The sequence below is a fragment of the Athalia rosae genome, chromosome 3 (assembly GCF_917208135.1).
Source record: "Athalia rosae chromosome 3, iyAthRosa1.1, whole genome shotgun sequence".
Taxonomy (NCBI): Eukaryota; Metazoa; Arthropoda; class Insecta; order Hymenoptera; family Athaliidae; genus Athalia; species Athalia rosae.
The window spans coordinates 2371210-2390521 of NC_064028.1; the positions used below are offsets into that span (position 1 = coordinate 2371210).

General features: G+C 39.3%; 1 protein-coding gene across 4 annotated transcripts in view; it reads right to left on the minus strand.

The window, feature by feature from the left end:
* Positions 1 to 155: 155 nt before the first annotated feature.
* LOC105685281 (protein sidekick) overlaps positions 156 to 19312 on the minus strand; it is a 37470-nt gene continuing 18313 nt past the window's right edge. The window contains exons 3-34 of one of the 4 annotated variants that reach the window (XM_048651685.1): positions 12875 to 12970; positions 12238 to 12417; positions 11926 to 12145; positions 11661 to 11834; positions 11359 to 11567; positions 11131 to 11281; positions 10929 to 11056; positions 10667 to 10780; positions 9733 to 9852; positions 9495 to 9650; positions 9303 to 9429; positions 8919 to 9220; positions 8647 to 8832; positions 8253 to 8558; positions 7847 to 8173; positions 7576 to 7772; positions 7270 to 7479; positions 6943 to 7197; positions 6635 to 6863; positions 6249 to 6551; positions 5983 to 6163; positions 5695 to 5910; positions 5415 to 5611; positions 4904 to 5340; positions 4638 to 4835; positions 4423 to 4564; positions 4068 to 4346; positions 3839 to 3859; positions 2760 to 2917; positions 2523 to 2685; positions 2116 to 2447; positions 156 to 2031 (exon numbers count right to left, since the gene is read on the minus strand). In XM_048651685.1, coding sequence (XP_048507642.1) covers positions 1789 to 2031; positions 2116 to 2447; positions 2523 to 2685; positions 2760 to 2917; positions 3839 to 3859; positions 4068 to 4346; positions 4423 to 4564; positions 4638 to 4835; positions 4904 to 5340; positions 5415 to 5611; positions 5695 to 5910; positions 5983 to 6163; positions 6249 to 6551; positions 6635 to 6863; positions 6943 to 7197; positions 7270 to 7479; positions 7576 to 7772; positions 7847 to 8173; positions 8253 to 8558; positions 8647 to 8832; positions 8919 to 9220; positions 9303 to 9429; positions 9495 to 9650; positions 9733 to 9852; positions 10667 to 10780; positions 10929 to 11056; positions 11131 to 11281; positions 11359 to 11567; positions 11661 to 11834; positions 11926 to 12145; positions 12238 to 12417; positions 12875 to 12970 — 6557 coding nt within the window. In that variant the 3' untranslated portion in view covers positions 156 to 1788. The remainder of the gene's footprint in view (positions 2032 to 2115; positions 2448 to 2522; positions 2686 to 2759; positions 2918 to 3838; positions 3860 to 4067; positions 4347 to 4422; positions 4565 to 4637; positions 4836 to 4903; positions 5341 to 5414; positions 5612 to 5694; positions 5911 to 5982; positions 6164 to 6248; positions 6552 to 6634; positions 6864 to 6942; positions 7198 to 7269; positions 7480 to 7575; positions 7773 to 7846; positions 8174 to 8252; positions 8559 to 8646; positions 8833 to 8918; positions 9221 to 9302; positions 9430 to 9494; positions 9651 to 9732; positions 9853 to 10666; positions 10781 to 10928; positions 11057 to 11130; positions 11282 to 11358; positions 11568 to 11660; positions 11835 to 11925; positions 12146 to 12237; positions 12418 to 12874; positions 12971 to 19312) is intronic. The other 3 variants (XM_048651687.1, XM_048651686.1, XM_048651688.1) reach the window with 3 other exon arrangements.

Sequence of the window (19312 nt, forward strand, 5' to 3'; positions counted from 1 at the left end):
AGTGGTCATACGTACACACAGAATGATTTAACTTGTTTGATTCAGCATCTGCTGTAATTCCATTCTTGGCCAACATAAAGTTTTGTTGTAGAAATTGATAAATCTTTATTAAAAGGATAACATGTACCTGAAACTGAATTTTCATTATAAACGCATTATAATTTGATTGATTTATTATAATCAGTTATAATTTATATTATTTTAATAATAATTACAAAAGTAAAGTAATATAAATATTAAAAAAATTTGAACTAAAAATTTGTTGGCAGTGTTAAAGAGACACTTCTGTGTTCCTTCTATTCTTATTAATTAGTATAATATATTTATAGCTCTTTGTTACAACACCGGACGGTGATTTTAATTCATTGCTATAAGACGTAGTAAAATCTACTCCATTGATTTGGAAGTCTAGAGCATAATTGGTAACAGGGTATTACTAATGTTTGCAAATTTTGTGATAACCTTGCGTTTTTTCTCCTTTTCATTCTTCCTAGGTGAGTAGATTTTGTCCTGATTAAATTTTTATGTTTTAAAAGTACAGTTACTTATGCTCTGGGCTCCTTGAAGGATCATTATAAGTCGATATAGTATGTAGACGTTACGATATAAGTAGAAAGATCAGCCTTTTTCTATTACCCTTGAATTGGTCCTAAAGAATGTAATAGGAAAATAACCTTACAAAATGCATTAAAAAACCGTTCTATATACAACCACTTAGTAAGCTTAATGAATTATGGAATTATTTATGATTCGTAGAAACAGTTTTTAATTGAGTAATCAAATTCCGAGATGATTTTTCTTTGCTTTTGCTATGATTTCCAGCTCTTTAGTCCGGTACACCTTGTCCCATATATCTAGCCCTAGTTCCTATAACGATCGCGAAATTAATAATAGAGAAATTCTATCCAGTTCATTGGTTGAAAAATTATATGTACAAGGAAAACTGCACTAATTCAATTTCATTTGACTAAAGACGGGCTTCCTATTTTATTCACAACATATTAATCAAAATAAAAAAATGTTTGTATTCGTATAGAAACATTCGGCAGTGAAACGAAAAGTAAAATTTTGTTAAGAGACGATTTCCGACTGGTATTTTCAACTCTTACCGGTATTCAAAATGAACGCATGCTTATTCACAGATTTTGTAACGTGTGAATAAATTGCATTGTGCAACCAGGCAAGAGCTGTGATAACGCAAAAAAAAAAAAAAAATTGTGTATGCTGTTTATTTTAAATAAAGAGCTATTTTGGAATCTGTAAATGAAGTAGTAAGTATCAATGAAACAGAATCTTCTCCGTTTTTCATTTCTCATTGTAAGACTTGCCTGGTTTCTATAGGCAAATCTTGTCTCGTCAAATATTTTCACGTAACTATCTACAATATGTATATGAATGAATGAGAACTTAAAAAAGTTATGCGTTTGTTCGACAAGGAGGCAATTACCTAAAAAATTCGATTGGCTAGCTACTAATTGCTGAAGATGGACTTGAGCTCATCGCATATGAATTGAGAATGCCTAGAATTATAAATAATTATATGTAACAGTATATCACAATATCAAGATGACCTAAAACTTAAGATTATCAATTTGAAAAACGTCTTTTTATCCAGTGTCTGTCACAGTCTTTTACTCACCATTCATACAACACAACACTATTAACCGTCGAAAGCCGTGACCATCAAAAGTAATCTGCGTTATTGTCATTTTGTCCACGTTCACGTACACTATTTAGGATTTTGGTTGAAGTCTTTAAGTCGTTGGATCTTTGGAGTGAAATCACGGATCATACGAATGACGAAAAACCAGGTAAGGGAGCCCTCGACCTCGCCATATTATTCATGATGATTTGTCCTCCGTTCAAACTGACCACAGCGCTTCCTTCTGGTTCAGAGTCTGTATACGAAGAATAATTTCTAACGGGCTTTTGCCGTTTCCAAGACTGCCTCAGTGAATCATTGACATTCGCGTAATGGTTCACAAACGAGTGCGGATCTGATTGCACGCTCTCATTTTCACTTTCAGAACCCTGAAACGTACATCAACGACAAATTCTCAATAATATCAAATTACCGATACAACAAACAAAAATCACCTGATCAAGTTATCGTACCTGTGAATCAGTGGAACTAATTTCAGAAGGTTTTTCTGTGACACTACTGTCATCAGGATTTTCATCATAGCCCTTCAGGCTCTCTTCGTCGCTATGATATGCTACAGATGCCGGAGAAGGTCTAGGTGGAGATTTTCCAAGCATCGTCGGAGGCGGAGGATGATGCGTTGATTTCCTAGCCAATGTCCCTCTTTTGCCTAGTGTACCACAATTACTAGCAACATTCATCGTTCCTCCACCAGGATGACGCGATCTGTATAATTCCAAATCTGATTCCTGTCGATCGTCGATATCCATTGCCATCGATTCCTCAAGAGTTTTCTGGGCTTCTTCTGTGAATTATTCGTTTGTTAGCAAAAATTGAAGTTTCATCGAAGAATGTAGCAAATCAGATGAAGCTGACTTACGTTTGTATTTGTAACTCTTGCTTTTTACACATAATATGGCAATTACCATAATTATGATAATAACTGAGCATGCCGCAAGGGCGACCATGAACCAAGTTTGCCGGTAGAAGGGTCTATGCTGCAGGTAGCCATATTCCAGGTACAACTTTGACGGAGTTAAAACCTATACAGACATGATATCCATGTTATTATGCTATTCTATATCTGCTCTGTAGAAGGCTAATATAAGAAAATTACCGCATCTTTGGAATAGGCTGGATAGCTGATGCCGTACCGGTTATACGATATAACTCTAAATAAATACGAAGTTGACGGAAGCAGATTTTGATAAGATACGGTGTGTTCTGTAAGAGGACCATTGCTCGTCCTTACGATTGTCTGCCAGCGAGCATCATCTGAAACGAAGGATTATTTTTAACAAACCTTGCAAGCATTGATCATATGAGAGTAATATTTCTAGCCATTACGACTGATGAATTAATCACACGTTATCGTCAATGCAACTAAACACTGAAAAAACCTAGTGTCTAAAATATATACCACATTAAAACGATAACACGCTCGATTTGCTATCGACGAATTTGAGTTAATTTCTATCACAGTTCGCTTAGCTTATGCACGTTTTGCTACAGAGGCACCGCAAGTTTTTTTTTTTTAAGCATGGGATGACGGTGTCTCAAGATTATAAATCTAAGTTTTATACAATGATCAAATGATTCTCTATATACAGCAGGGTTTATAAGACTACGCTGTGGGATTGATGCCTCTTCGATGATTGAGTACGCTAAGGTCTGATAGAAGCAAAACACATTATTTTTTTCTCAGAATGTAACACTACTCAAATCTATTTTGATTCCACACAATCTTTGCGGGTAGTTTCAAAGGTTTTTGTTTCCTGTTGACCCGATTTCTGTTTAAAATTATACAAAATTGATAAATAACACTGGTTAAATAATACGTAAAACACTTGACAAAATTCAAACGGTTAATTTATGAGCTACTCCTTTTTTTTCATAAGATTATTGTATTATTAGAAGACACAACTAATTTCACACCATGTAAGTATTTCGGATGGGGTTAAAAAACATTTCACGTGCTAGAAAATGCCGATGCAGTCAAGTATATGATTCGAAGGTCCAGAAATAGAATTTAAAATCAACCTCATAAAAGTCCATCGACAGCCCGCTGTCAGATTTAAAAAAAAATCAAAGTAAAAAATATGTGTCTGCCTTTAAGTATACTTGACTGCAGCCTAGGATATGCAACGTCTATTGCAATTAATTGGCCATCAGCAAATCTATACAATTGTCACTTACAATGCTGCCAATCTTCCATAGCTGTTATGTGATATGAAACAACAATGGTATACGATATTATTATGAAATAGAATGAATACAATATATAGGTAGAAATGAAGATAATTGATTTTGTTTTCTTTAATGATCTTTCCTCCATAAATTTATCCAAAAGAAATAAGTAAGAAAAAACGAATACGTTTTTTGATGAAATTAAATTTTGAAAAATTCTCAATCAAGTATAACTTACCTTTGCGTCGAGTTTCAATGTAATATCCCAATATAGGCCCTTTACCAGATGCTTCATTGACCCACTGTAAATCTACACTGGTGACAGTCTTCGAAATTGTAAGTTCACTTGGAGCCGTAGGCGAGCCTTGCTGTGGTCCGGTTGTTATGTTGCCGAATATTGCTGGCCCAAAATCTATGGTTTGGGCTCTAACTGTAAACGTATAAGTTACTTCCTCTTCTAAAGGCTGAACGAGTAAACTCGTTTCCGTTACTTTTTGCTTCACTTGTTTGCTAAAACCTGAAAACGCCACGATTTTGCCATCATCTATAATTTGTTGAGAAAAAATTTTCAAGAATATCCTTGAGATACTCACGATCGTTTTGCTCTGCAGTTTCATAAGCCACGATATATCCAACAATTTCTCCGTTACGCATCTTAGGCGGATCCCACGTGACTCGCATACTCGTCATAGTTATATCAATAAATTGTAAATTGTGCGGAGGCCCTGGTATATCCTACGAAGAATAACATGCGTTCGTAATTCAGTTTGAACTTTTGTGAGCGATTTCATGATTGGATAATCTGTACCTCTTTTGTTCTGACTGTGATCGGTGGTGCTCGAGGTCCATCACCTGCAGGATTGAAAGCTAATACTTGTATACGATATTCGGTATATTTGTCGAGAAATACTAGGCCATGTGTCAAATATGAAGCAGGTACAACTTCGATTTCTTCTTCCTGAGGCTTGTCCAATTCCTGGGGGGAGTCCGTGACTAGGTAAAATATCTGCAACAATGATCAATTGGAATTTAATTGATAAAGTAATAATTTACTATGTCAAGACAAGGCTTTACCTTGTACCCTAGAAGATCCCCATTTTGCATACTGAGCTGGGGTGGTTTCCAACTCAGATGTACTTCAACTGAGGATACAGCCTTAGCTTCAAGCTGCAACGGTTCTCCCGTAGGAACAGCCTCACCGACGTAAACGGTGACAGGCGGACTTGGTGGACCTTCACCTTCCGAATTGAATGGCACTACGACTATTTCATAATTTTTGTCTTCCATCAAATCGCTCAAAACTATCATATCGTGTTCGATTCCTAATATTTCTTTTTTGGGAGTGGCTTCAAGAGCCGTTGGAAAATCAGAAACAGGCTGATAAACAACCCGATAACCACCCGTCCCGTGATCTCCGCTCCAGTATATCTCTTCGATAGGCTCCCAGTGAACTTCTACACTGGACGTTGTTATAGGTACAACTTTCAGCCCAACTACAGCTCTGGATGGCGCTATGATAAAATATCAAGCAGTTTCAGTATGTGCAAAATAAGGACATAAAATTAAGTCCCAACCGCATACATACCAGCAGGGAGCGTTTGAACCTGAATAGATTCCGTACTCCAAGTGGAAGGGCCGATATCATTTGTAGCCTGTATGCGAAACTGGTAGTTTGTGAATGGCTTGAGATTGTTTGCAGTGTAGGAATTTACTGAAGGGTCTACCCGTTCGGGTATGATCTGATAAGCTCCAGAATTTTCAGCTTTTTGCACTGTGTAATATCTGTACAAATTTTAATGGGTTCTCATAAGTTGATTGCTTCCAGTAATCTGCCGGGCGGACAGGTAGAGATGAATCTAGCATACCTCAAGGGGGCAAATCCGTCTCTCCCTGGAGTCCAACTGAATGTGATCTGTCGACTTTGCACTTGTGACCTGCTAACTTGAGGCGCAGATGGCGGCTGAGGTCTCTCTCTATTGTTTGTTGTAAGCACCAGCGCATATGCAGTTTTTCCCCATCCAAATCTTGTCTGAGCAGTCACGGAGAACATGTAATATTGTTCAGGTTGTAGTCCAGTCGCTCTGCAACGATACATGGGTGTGAGAAAATCTACCAATCGTGATCAGTAAATCGATAAATTTCCTGAATGTTACCGGAATGTTCGATCAGCTGCTGGAAACTCCTTAGAAAATTGATGATCTTGGCTGCTGTTTAGATGGAACATGACTTTATATGCCAAAATTTCACCATTAGGATCTTCTGGCGTATCCCAGATTATGCGGGCCGTTGAAAAGCTGACATCCGGAAAAGATACATTCGATGGAGCCCCAGGTGCTAGGCATACCAATAAATAGATACATCAATCAAATCTGAATTCCGTTTGATTCGAGTGCATGTTTAAAAAGAATTTTTCTCTTACCGTCTTCAAACGTTTGAACTCTAATCGGTGGCACACTCAAAGCACCGTCGCCAAGTCTAGTGTAAGCTAAGACTTGTATGTGATATTGGACGAACTTTCGGAGCTCTGTCAATGTAGTCGTGAATGTGGAATTACTCGGAATACTTTTGTATTGGAATGGTGATCGATTATTGGCACCATAGTATACTTTGAAGCCATCGATCTGTCCATTTTGATGGTCGATGGGAACATCACCCCATTTCACCACTATAGTTGTTGAGGAAGTTGCATTTGCTTCAACATTTACCGGGCCGAGCGAGGGAACTACGATTCAAAACACACGGATTGAAGACTGTGGTCCAAGAATTAGGGATGGTGGAATAATCTCTGCCCAGATAAAAGCTCACCTGATTCACGTGTTCTTTCAATCGCTTCTGGACTTGGCGATGAAGATCCAACATCGTTATAAGCCTTCATGACGATCTCGTAAAGAGCAAATTCTTCCATGCCTTCTAAGACATAAGAGTTTGCCGTGTGATCTTCGATCGAGATGCTCTTTGACTTGTTTGTCCTCAATTCTTTGTACGTGATATTGTACCCCCTAGGATTTCCATACCATTCTACTTGTTGCAGTGGCTAAAATTCAAAGGAATTATGAGCCTCAATGATACTAGGAACTTAAATACATTGAACATAAAATAATAAAGCTACTTACGATCCATCGAACGCGTAAATCAGTGGCACTCATAGCTCTAACGGTTACATTTCGAGGTGGATGGGAGGGAGGAGCCTGAATCGTTTGGAATTCCTTCGTAGGTTCGGAAGGTTCAGATATTCCAACAACGTTATTAGCTATCAGCCTCAATTTGTATTGCATAAATGGAGTTAAACCTTCAACAGTTATGGTACTTGCGTCAGGATCGGAAACTTCATACGTTGTATACCACGTCGTGTTTCGGGACGTTTGCGCCTGTTAATTTTTCAAAATAATTGTTATGCTTGTGATAGGAATTTTCGCAGATTTCATTGTGATAATTTTTACCTGCACTATCCACTTGGTGATCGAGGAATTTCCATCGAATCCTGGTGTGAATTGAAGAACAACGGAGAAAGCGTCGATATTGGAGAGAGCCAGTTTGGTAGGGGGTTCAGGCAGTACTGGCTCAACACCCGATTGAATGGTCGCAACTTTAGGCTTGCCTGCACCTTTGGACGTCCAAGCTACTACTTCAAATTTGTAATGCGTTGTTGCCTGAGAATGAGCGTATGATTAGTGCAGGATACCTATCTTCAATATATCTATGCTATCTTATTTCAAGTTCGATTAATTCAGTCAACATTTCCTTACCTGTAAATGCTCAATTTTCGTCGACTGCACATCGGCAGTAAAGTTTTCAACCCTCAATGACTCTGGCGAATCTTTGATCATATATCTGAGCTGATAACCAGTTAGAATTCCATTTGCTTCGCTCGGTGGATTCCATTTTACTGTTACCGCTCGATCACTGATTTCGTCAAATTGAAGATTTTCAACAGCACCAGGAACTGAGAATTTATAGAGCATGAATTACCGGAAACAGCTTCGTACCTAGGTACGAATTAATAGGTAGATCACTCACCATCTTCACTTGTGCGGATTTCGACAGGTGCACTTCGTTCACCATCTCCTGGATCAGTGAAGCATAAAACTGTGATGTTATATTTGGTGTATTTCTTCAACCCTGTTATGATAGCTGTCTGCTCTGCTAGGGGATCAAACAAACTCGGCGGAACTGTTGTCGATTTGTATTCGTTCTCTTCGGTGAAATTACCATTAATCCAAGCTTGTAATTTATACCCTTGATTGATGCCATTAATTTTTTGTGGATTCGGAGGTTTCCACCATACTTTTATTGATGTAGAATTTATTGCTTTAGCTTTGAGATTTGTCGGCGGGGCTTCGGGGACTGCAGAAGAAAAATGTTGGGAATGGATTATTCATGTTTTCCAATCGACTGAGAAAACTTTGATCTACTTGCAACTCACCGCCTTCCTTGGTTTTAATCTTTACTGTATCGGTGTACATTCCAACCCCCTTGTCGTTATATGCCGCAATTTGAACGCTGTAATCTTTCCAGGTTATCAAATCTGTGATCAAGTAATTTCTCTGCGCTTCATTCGTGATATTCTGGCGTGTCCATGGACTATCGTTGTAGCCGTACAATCTGTAGCGTAAAATATATCCCAAAATGTGCCCATTACGATGCTCCTCTAACGGCGGTTGCCACTGAGTTATTATTTCTGAAGATGATCTTGCTGAGCCCACAAATCCCAAAGGTGGACTCGAAGGAGCTAAGGAGAGACACACAGTAATGATCGTGTAATAGTTTGACCAAGGTATGAAATATGCGTGATGAAAAAAATTGCTAGAAGCCCTTACGTTCTTGTGGAAGCGCAACAACATTGCTTGGTTCAGAAGGAGTTCCTTCACCGACACTATTGACGGCACTGACTCGGAATTGATATGCAGCTGCAGCTTTTAGACTATCTAGTAGCACCCAGCGACTATCCGCTGATACATTACTGTGCTCAGTAACCCAATTCAAAATAGGGTCTGGTATTGGACCTTAAATTCAAATGAATCAATGAAAAATGAGAAAACTATTCGAGATATTTCACCAATCAATGGTATAATCTCCAAGAGGATCTTACCTAATTCAGGTACCTCACGTCTCTGTATGATAAATTTGTTAGTTGGACTGTTGCCATCGAATCCGGGTACCCAACTCACATTAATTGTTCGTGGTGATATCTCTTCGACTCTTACCGCCTTCACATTTATGGGTGCAAATGGCAACTCGATGACACTGAGACGTGCAGTTCTCGTTTCATTACCTCCAGGTGAAACTATGGAACAAGTATATTCTCCGACATCGGATGGCCGCACTGCAGCCAACTCCAAGGCTCCGTCATCGCGCATTTTCACTCTCTGACTTGCTCGAGTATTTATAACTCTAATCATCGAAAGTAGAGGATGGATTAAAAATTTTCATTCATAGATAATTTGTAAGTTAGTGATGACTTTGGTCGACTTACTGTTTATTATGAAACCAGGCAATGTGATAATGCACTGTAGGGTCGCTTGAAACCTTGCATTGTAATTCAGCCGTGTGACCAAGTAGCACCGCGGTATCCACCGGAGGCTGGATAATTTGTGTCCGAACTAGAAACCAGATAGGACGAACACATAAGCATCGTACGGTGACAGCTGATCACAGGAGCACTTACCAAGAACGGTGAGAAAAGCTGATGCATTGACAGACCCAGCTTCGTTCGCCCTAATACATGTATATTTTCCAGCATCATTGGGTTTAACTGCTGCAACCAATAAATCGCCGTTGTCTAATAATTGCACTCTGCCAGCAACTTCGACGGTATCCCCATCTGTAAAATAGATGAAAAATCCGATTTCAATACAGTTATTAGAAATGAGCTAATATTAAGATATAATTTACAGAGGTATTACCATTGAAAATCCAAGTAACATTCGGAATTGGAGCGGCGATAGCCCTGCAGCTGAATGTTGCGTCTTTACCATCGAGTACAGTTATATTTTGAGGTGAAGATTCCATAACTGGTATTGATGCTAAAACAGATTTATTTTTCTGTTAATATTTGCGCTTCTTCAAAAGAAATTAGTAAAAGCATGCTGGGAGAAGGTCAGAAAGAGAGTAGAGGAGGGAGGTAAGATACTAGGAAAAGGAAGAAAAACATAGTGTAGGATTGTACACCAATCCTACAGTATAAGTTACTGTAGTTCTAATGTACATCGACTATTTACAAAGACATGACTAAAATTTGGTATTCGAGAAGATGCTCGTGTTACTAATGAAAACGAAAACACGACGCAAAAGATACAGTTTGCAAGTAAAATCAACTTTCATATCTAATCTGTTAAAAAATGTGATCTATATCCAACTAGAATATTCGATGACTTTTCTTGCAAGGAAAGTAATGGTGTACAAAATGTCAAGGTGCAGTGCCACGTAGAAATAGAGACAAAAAAGGATCTTTATAAATGAAAAATAATTAGTAACACGATCACGCTGTTCCAATACTTTGGCTCTTGAATCTCACTCTTATATTCCATCTGTTCAATCATAACACAACTAGCATTCAACTATTGATAAACCTGTGCCGAATAAATGAAAAAACGAACAAAAAATTAAAGAAATAAATTAATAAATATCAAAACCCATCCACTGTAACTATATCTAAATAAAAACCACACTATATAAATCAAAAATTAAATAAAATAAGCGGTAAAAAAAAGTGAACTATGAAATATTTGCAAACTTAAGCACGTGCCTACGACTATTCTAAAAAGTAGTATTGTAGGCCTAATCAAACTACGGAGCAGTTTTTTCATTCTTTTGCCAATAAATGGCCAAACTTCTTACTGTCTGGATATTGAGAGAACTTAAAGTGACGATCAGACTGTCGAACTCTGACTACATTATAGCCAGCAGCCCAGCGGGCGACTCTCTGGCCAATTCTTCCTGTCCCTGATCCCGCTGCCCGACGAAAACATATCATTAAAAAATATTATTACACATAAACTTTACCTAATGATTTATGATTCTCGCAAGCGAATCACCAAAAGGAAAAACAACCCCTCACAAAACTTAAGGCTAAACAATCCAGCCAAAAAATATTACTTACTTTTGGCCTTCAACCAAGTGTAAACAGATGCTTCCCCAGCTTTGTTAGTGGCCAGGCATTGAAACATGCCTGAATCTTCCATCGAGAGTTTTCTAATAACAAGTGAACCATCCTCTTCCATATCGTACCTGAGGTAAAATATGTCCTAATTATTTTCAAGCTATTATTAGCGGTCTTTGATTTTGGATGGAGTAATGTTCACCTTGTTCCCAACAGTTTGTCTACAGGCTCCGCGTTTCGAAACCAGCTAATTTTCGGGGTGGGAATTCCGACGGCATCACAAGGTATAGAGACCATCGACCCATACTCTCCGAGTATCTCTCGTTTCAATTCGGTGATGAAGGTGGGTTTTTCTGCATCAATGAAATTATCCCATGATCGTTTGACCAAAAAATTGAATTTTGGTGAATTGATAATGGCCTGGACTTACCGTATACCGAGATATTCGCGCTAGCAGTCACAGTTGGATAACCACCTGTTCGCAATGTTACATGACAAGTGTATTGTCCGGTATGAGTTAAATTCGCAGATGTCAAACCAAGCGTTCTATTCCAAACGTCATAAAAATTATAGGATATTCCAGCGTTCTCGATGGGTATGCCATCCTTGAACCACAGAATCTCCAGCTCGTGCAAAGGCCTGAAAAACGAACGAGTCGCAGGATTTTTATATTTGAATCGCGCAGAAATATTTGAACTCTATCTTCTTGATTCATAAAACCCATGTAACTACCTAGCGTTGGCTATGCAATAGAGATAGGTAACGGGCTGGTCTTTAACGATCTGCATATCCTGAGGTTTGATGATGATGTTGGGTGCTATTTCTCTATTCGGATCTCCCGTAACTTGTAATTTAAAAAAAGGGCTGTTCTCTTCCTTTCCAACATGCGTGTTCATAGCACGTGCCCTGATTTGAAACAAAAAGAGGATTCATTAATCAATGAATATTTCGATCACTCCGCCTGGAATTACCGGTAACTATTCAATGAATATTATACCTGTAATATCCTTGATCCTCTTCGGAGGCTGAGAGGATGAGAAGTGTGTGCTGATGCGCGGTATTTGCATATTTGATGTTAAATTGCAGTGGCCCATCCGATGTTTGCCAACTTACTTCTGGAGTTGGATGACTCGCAATTTCCGGTAATTCCAATACCACCGCGTCACCAGATTCAACGAAGACTGCGCGTTCCTCCAAGTCTTCGAATACCTCCATATCTGGAAAAAAATAATGTAGGACATTCAAAGTAATCTCGAAGCGACGAATTGGCCGAAAATTGTCGAGAGGTCATTCTAATTATCATACGTACATGCAACGGAAAATGCTATCCTCTCGCTGAAGATTGAACCGACATCGTTGGTAGCGACGCAATGATACACCCCGGCATCTTCTCTCCGGATATTTGAAATTCGATAATAGTGTTCCGTACTGAGTTCGCTGTTCAGAGGAGCCCCATCTTTGTACCATCGATACTTCGGTTGTGGATATCCTAAACGGAACGAAATGGAAACATCTAATTTTATCAGAACAAAGAGTCGTAAATTTGGTAGGGCTTAAAACGTGACTCATTTTAGCGAAGTAGAGTTTACACGTATCCAACAATAGCTGTATCACAACAGACCGTATAACACCTGATCTGTCGGTACACAAACTGAACGATATTTCACGTACAAATATAAAATTCTTTGAACAATAAATAAAGCATTTAGTTCACTTCAATCCATATAGTATGTAGGTAAAATTATGCACCCTTGGTTCGATTTAATGCTATTATTACAAGGGTCACGTGATCAAGTTACCGTCGACTCTTGGCATCTACAAGGCTTCATTTGGCCACCGGATGAGTTGTCTGTCCGTCACATGATATTTCATGAGAGTATAAAATACGTGACAGCAAAGAAAGAAAAAACCATTTCAAATAAATAAGATATACGCGGCGTACGAACCTCTCGCTTGACATTGCAATATCTTCATGCGGCCCTCGCTCAAAATATTCCCATCCCTCGACGGCTGAGTGAAGAATCTCGGCTCTTGAAGTGACTCTGAAAAAAATAAAGGACGAAAAAGTGTATAATTCACTGCAATAATTAGTCGACGATACGAGAAAAAGATATATGAAAAATTTGCAGCACTGATCTCATCGTCAACCTGTTACCAATAATACAGTGACGATGATATTTCCTAGAACAAATCGCGGATCTAGCCAAGGTTTGAAAGTGGGGACTAGGTAAGATTATAAAACGCGAGAACGTGTAAGATGCACGTAGATTTGTGGAGTCATTCAGTTGGTATGCGGCCTTTAAATTCCGGTGGTCCGCATTCTTTTCATCTTATACTTATTCCTTTATGGTCCAGTGGTACTTCTGGCGAGAGGACCTACCTACGTACGTACCTCTGTTCGAAAGTGGTCCCTTTTCACGGGGTGGCAAACAAAGAGTTACACGAATTAAAACTTACGTGAGCGAGTTAAAATTACTCATTCTTATCACCCCCTTTGGTATTCCACGAAATCGAGTCGAAAATTAATAAGATGTGTACACGCTTCCGCCAAATGTTTCGTCCATATTTCAAAAGTTTGTAAACGAAAAAATATAGAAAAAAGTCTCTACGTGACGCGTGCGGAAGGGTGGGAATATCTCCCTTCATCTGGAGCGAAATGAATTTTTTCTTTTGTCAAATAAACACGTTATAAAGAGTAAAAATAGACGGGGTAAAAAATGAAGTATAAAAAACGAAGATTAAAAATCCGAACTCCTCCTCTGATCCGTGGGGCGTAAGAGCGGAGTTGTTAACAGTTTGAGAGCGGTTTGTTTATTTGATCATCGCTCAAGCCTCACATCCGTTTATGTATAATTACGCCTATTTGTGTACATCATATACATAACATACCCATATACCTAGATGAAATAGATATAACGTGAACATGTGAAATGTATGCGTATAAAAAATTATTTTGAATATAAAGCGCGAGGGGAGGTGGATAATTTGTTCCGGCAAATTAAAATCCGACAAGGTAGTACACCGCATATATTCATTTCTACCGAATATTTCTCTTCGTTTTTCGTTGCTTTTTTTTTTTCTTTGGCGATCATGAAATCAAGGCGTATACCTGTACACCGAAACTACAATGGGAATGATTATCTCCGCGGTCAAAAGATCGAAGAGAATGGCCCAAAGATACATAATTTTCACATACATACGAACGAGTAGCGGTACCGTAGGTCTCGTCCAGTGATAAAGAGCGACGAGGAAGTCATAGTTTGCACACTAAAATATTAATGGACCTTGTGCACCCTTACCAGCTTTAGTCAACACACGCGTATGGGTATACGTTATACGTGATACGCTTGCGGTACATCGAGTACAGACACAGTGGGTAGGTATGTAGAAGTGCATATTCAAACGGTATACGTAATCTTCAGCCTTTGAATACGTCGCGGATAAAATGGGTAGGAAAATGGAGAAAAAAAAAAACACAATTTTTTTTCAAAGAAAAAGTAAAATGAAAACGTTGCACTATAGTTGACTTTAACATCCGGAGAGTGTTTCTATTTTTCAAAAGACCTTGTTTGAGTATTAAATATTACTCTTCTACTTTTTACTTCCCTTCCCTACTCATTTTCCTTTTCTTCTTTCTATCTCTCCTTGACACCGAACGCTGCGAATTTGAATTTTTACTTTCTATTCATCTACGGTGTAATCAAGAGCCGACGGTAAATTTGTCGGACAATGTGAAATTTTCTCAATTAACAAATGGCCCGGTGATCCACCCCCAGGTTTCTCTTTCACTTTCGATTGAATTAATGATCGCCAATATTAATTAGATTCATGCGTAAGTTCATCGTTAACAAATAATATACGATTACGCCATAAGGTAAGCGATCATGAATAATTTATCGAGGAAGTGGGCGTAGGTGTATCGCGTCCTTTGCCTAATACATATAGGTTACATTTTGAATAAATTTTTTGTCGCGATTCGGACGAGCGTTAAAAAAAAATCCACGCCGAAAAGTGAAAATATCGTCAACAGAAAACTAAATAAATCAATCGGCCTTTTGTTTACGTAGACGATGACTGTACGAAATTAACTGCACGGATCTTAATTAACTTCTAACGTCGATTCGTTACAGTTTCCACTTTCTAATTAAATCGCGCGTATTTCGAAAGAGTAAGTAAGTAAAATTGTGCGATGGTCGAGCGAGGACGATGCTGCAGTCGGTTTACATGGCACGTATACATATAGTACATAGCGAGTACGCGCCAAGTTGCGTGGTAAATAAAAAAAAATAAAAAAATAAAAAAACCGTGTAACATCCACGCTTCGCTGATTCGCGAATAAGTACGCGGTCGGTTTTCATCATCCATTCGTTGCGGTAGGTGGATCGAGAGTGAAAAATAACGAACGACTCGAAGGAACGGGAAAAACGAACGGAAGAAAAGACGAAGAAGCGAAAACGAGAGAAGAGAAAAAATCGCGGCACCGCTCGTCTAATTCCAGATCATCCCACAGATCCACTCAAAGAGTCGAGCAAAAGGGGTTAATAAGTGGTTCTATATGGGGCATGTGCTCCGCTTCTCCCGCTGCACGTGTTCGACTGCAGATTTTGAACCGCACGTTGCACTCACTCCCTTCCCTTTATCCTGAAAATGGGGACGGGATCACGTACATATTACACAGCAATGAATAGGCAATTTATACACCTCCGTAACGCGTGTGCGACACCCAGATCGAATCGATGATTTTTTTTCTCTCCAAGCGGAATTCGAATGACGAAGGAAAAAAAAAAAAAGTTCGGTATTTAATTTCGTGACGCGATAAACGCATACGCACATGATCGGAGGACGGATGTGCAGTTGGGGGAAAAGTGGAAAAAATTCATCCAGTTCCGGCCGGCTACCCTTATATTTTCAAACACCACAGCTGTGACTTTGTACACGAGCTATCTGGGCACGTACGTACGTACGTACCTACGCAAGTGTGCGCGAGCAGCGGTTGAAACGAGTTTCCGTTACACAAAACGGGGGAAGGAATTTCCTACCCTTGATACGGTAAGAGGGGTGTGCGGTTAGAGTTTGGAAATTAAAAAACGAACATGTGTACAGTCCAAGGTATCAGACGCGAACGTACGTGTGCGCGTTTGGTGTGCTTAAATATCTTCGGGGGAAGGAATCGAGGATCATTCCTGTTTCAAAACAAGGGTGCAGTCGGACGCCGAGTGGGATTCTTCAAGGGTTTTTGCCGTCGCGTTTCCCTAACATTTACATGGGAACATATGGGTTTGAAATTAGGTAGATTCCGAGGTATTAATCCTAAGCTATTTGTCATTTAACGGAAGTATGTACGCGGTGCTTGACAAAATTCGGCTCCAACGTCACTCGATAATTCAATCCCCCCCCCCCCCCCCCCCCCCCCCGTCTCGACGGAACGTCGCGAACCGACGAGCGATTAAACGTTATCCGATCGATATGTTTACGCGCTGGGTTAGCAAAAAATAATTGGAATCCGGATATAAATAGTGGGGCTGAGGACCGGTGCGAAGAAACCCGCAAAAAAATTGAGATTCCGACGTAAGGGTGTGCGAGGTACCTACGTACTCGGAAAGTTTGTACATGGGGAAAATTGAAAAGACTGCGAGAAAAGAATACAGAAGTACGGAAGGAATTCGAAACTGAATCATTTTGAATTTAAGGTGCTTTGAAAATTCGGTGCTTCGCATAATTGTTTTTCAATTTTCAGGGATATAAGCTGCTCCTCCGGTCCTTGGCCCTTGACATTTACATAATTATAATACCTGTATAGGTATAACGATCATTGAACGACGTTCGATAACCTCTTGAATAATTAATGACGACACCGATAATACAAAATGAATGGTACGGAGCGTTTGGAATTCCTAGGAATTTTAGAAAAAAAAGAAAAAGGAATTAAGAAATTTAAGGATATGACCCGCATGCACGTGCGTGCGATACGTGGGCGATCGAAACGTAATTTATCGACAACTCGGACGCAAAGTAGCGACCGAGGCGAACGAATGAAAAAAAGTTGATCAGACCGAGCACTCAAAGGAACCAAAAAACGCACTATAAGTGATTGAAATCATTCGGTGATCAAGCCGCAGTGCAGCAGAGACGAGGATTACGCTGCGACTTTGATATACGGATATAAATCAATCGAAAGAATCGCGATCGGAGTTTTTCGCAAAAATCAATTTGGCGGTTTTTATTTTCAGCGGTGATCAGGTGCCAATGTTCTTCGCCGATTGAACGCGATCGGCGGCACGCATATTTCCGTTTTCCAGGGTTATTTTATTTACGCAATAAAGTAAACAGGCTGAACTTCAAGGGTCAGAGAGACGCCAAGGTTGACCACCTGCAAAATGCAGTTCTTCTGTCTATAGATATACCACATTCTCGTCCTATAAACTCGCTGGTTTACAGAGGCTGCGTTCCGCAAGACGCAATGCGCAACGTTTTGCAGGGAATTTTCTCCTTCCCTTTCCGTTCTCCGAGGATTCTATATCTCTACTATTTTAGTTCCTTCCGTCCTGTTCATCTATGTACTTCCGTTTTGCAGAACTACATATATATATATATCAGGTAAAATTCTTCCCTCCCCTATTATTACTCCATTCGATAGAAAATTTTCCTATACACGGTTCAACTACCAGTTTGAGAAGACCGCGCCACAAACTCGATATACGTTCACGTACGGAGCGATCAATTTTTGAACACGCGGGACCTAAAAAATTGAGAAGAAAAATTAACTCGACAATCGCAAATCGTTTCGAGTACAATTTTCCATTTTAAATTCACTGTGATCTTTCGGTTTGAAAATAATCTCGAAATAACTGGCGTTATTGAATAAAATGCGACGAATCGGACACCCTGTAGAATTATATAGTTCCTCGGACTTGAAAATCTCCGTCGATGCTAGAGTGTCGCCAATTTAAAGCTGATGGCAACTCTCCAACCGTTTCGTATTCAAATCTCGTCGCGCTTTGTATCCGGTTGATTTTTGAAAACTAGAAGAAAAAAAGGGAAAATGATCGTTCGCGTATCGCTGCACTTATGAAAAATTAGGAAAAAATTTGATCGATTGAAATACCGCGAAATAGCGCGGACGGGGTGTTACGCCGTAAATTTCGGGGGCATTCAAAAAAGAAATCAGAAAGAAAGGCAGAAAAAATAAAATTCAATAGCGGTGAACGACGTAAGGTACGCACAATGAATCCAAAATTAATTGAGCCGACGCACGCGTTATTATTTGCATATATGAGCGAATGAGTTCCTTAATCCCCGCGTATGACGCGTATGTACTACATACAGGTATTGTGTTTGATATATAAATGCAAAAACCGCGTGCATTCTCTGCTGCATGTGCACAACGGACCTCGTGGTCACGCCGTTCCCGATGCACCTACAATAATACGATGACGATAATAATAATAATAATAATAATGATAATAATAATAACGAATATAAAGGGTGTAAACTGGAACAGCTGTCAGACCATGCTGAGCGAGACAATATGCAAATGAACGACGTTTGTCATTTATATACTCACACTTACATAGTATGCATGATCTCGGGTTATGTATTACATGACACGGAATAGATGTGAGAGTAGCTATACGCATGTACATTTGGGTATATGAAATCGGAAGTGTGTAGGTGAAAAATAACGCCCCACCCGCGTATACATGTATCCCGGTAAAGTAAGAAGCCCCTCGAGGAATCGAGCGCGGGGGTTGGCGATGACCGTGCGTAACATGACTTCGTAAGCTGGCTCCACAGAGATGAAAAAAAAAAAAAAAAACAGAAAATGATCAAACGCGAGTACTTCTAATTTACAAAGAGTAGTTATATAGTGTGTATATTACTGTAGTGTGTGTATATAAAATTGTCCATTCGATCGTTCGTCGATCGGGTAAACGAGACCGAGTCACGTACCGAAGGCTGTACCATTGGTATAGTTGGTATAACTATTGCTGCTACTGCTGCTGCGTTTGGCAGGAAGACAATATAAAATAAAGGACGTCGTGATGAGGAAGAAAAAAAAAAAGGCAGAAAAGAGAGGAGAGAAAAAGAGAGAGAATATTTGGAAACGTGTCCACCATTTTCTTTCCCTCCTACTGCACCCGCAATCAGAACTGACTCACGTGAGGACGTACATGTACGTTATTCGTATTTAAAAGGAAAACAAAAAAAAGGAAAGGAGATAACTGTTTCCGATTACCTAGTCGAAGGATTTCTTATACCCTTGTGGAATTGAACGTTGCCAAAAGGGTTTTAGTATAAGAATATCGAGAAACATCGGAATAAGAAATAACTGCTCCTTGTAACCGTCAAAACAGCATCTTTTTTCTTTATATATACTACAGCAA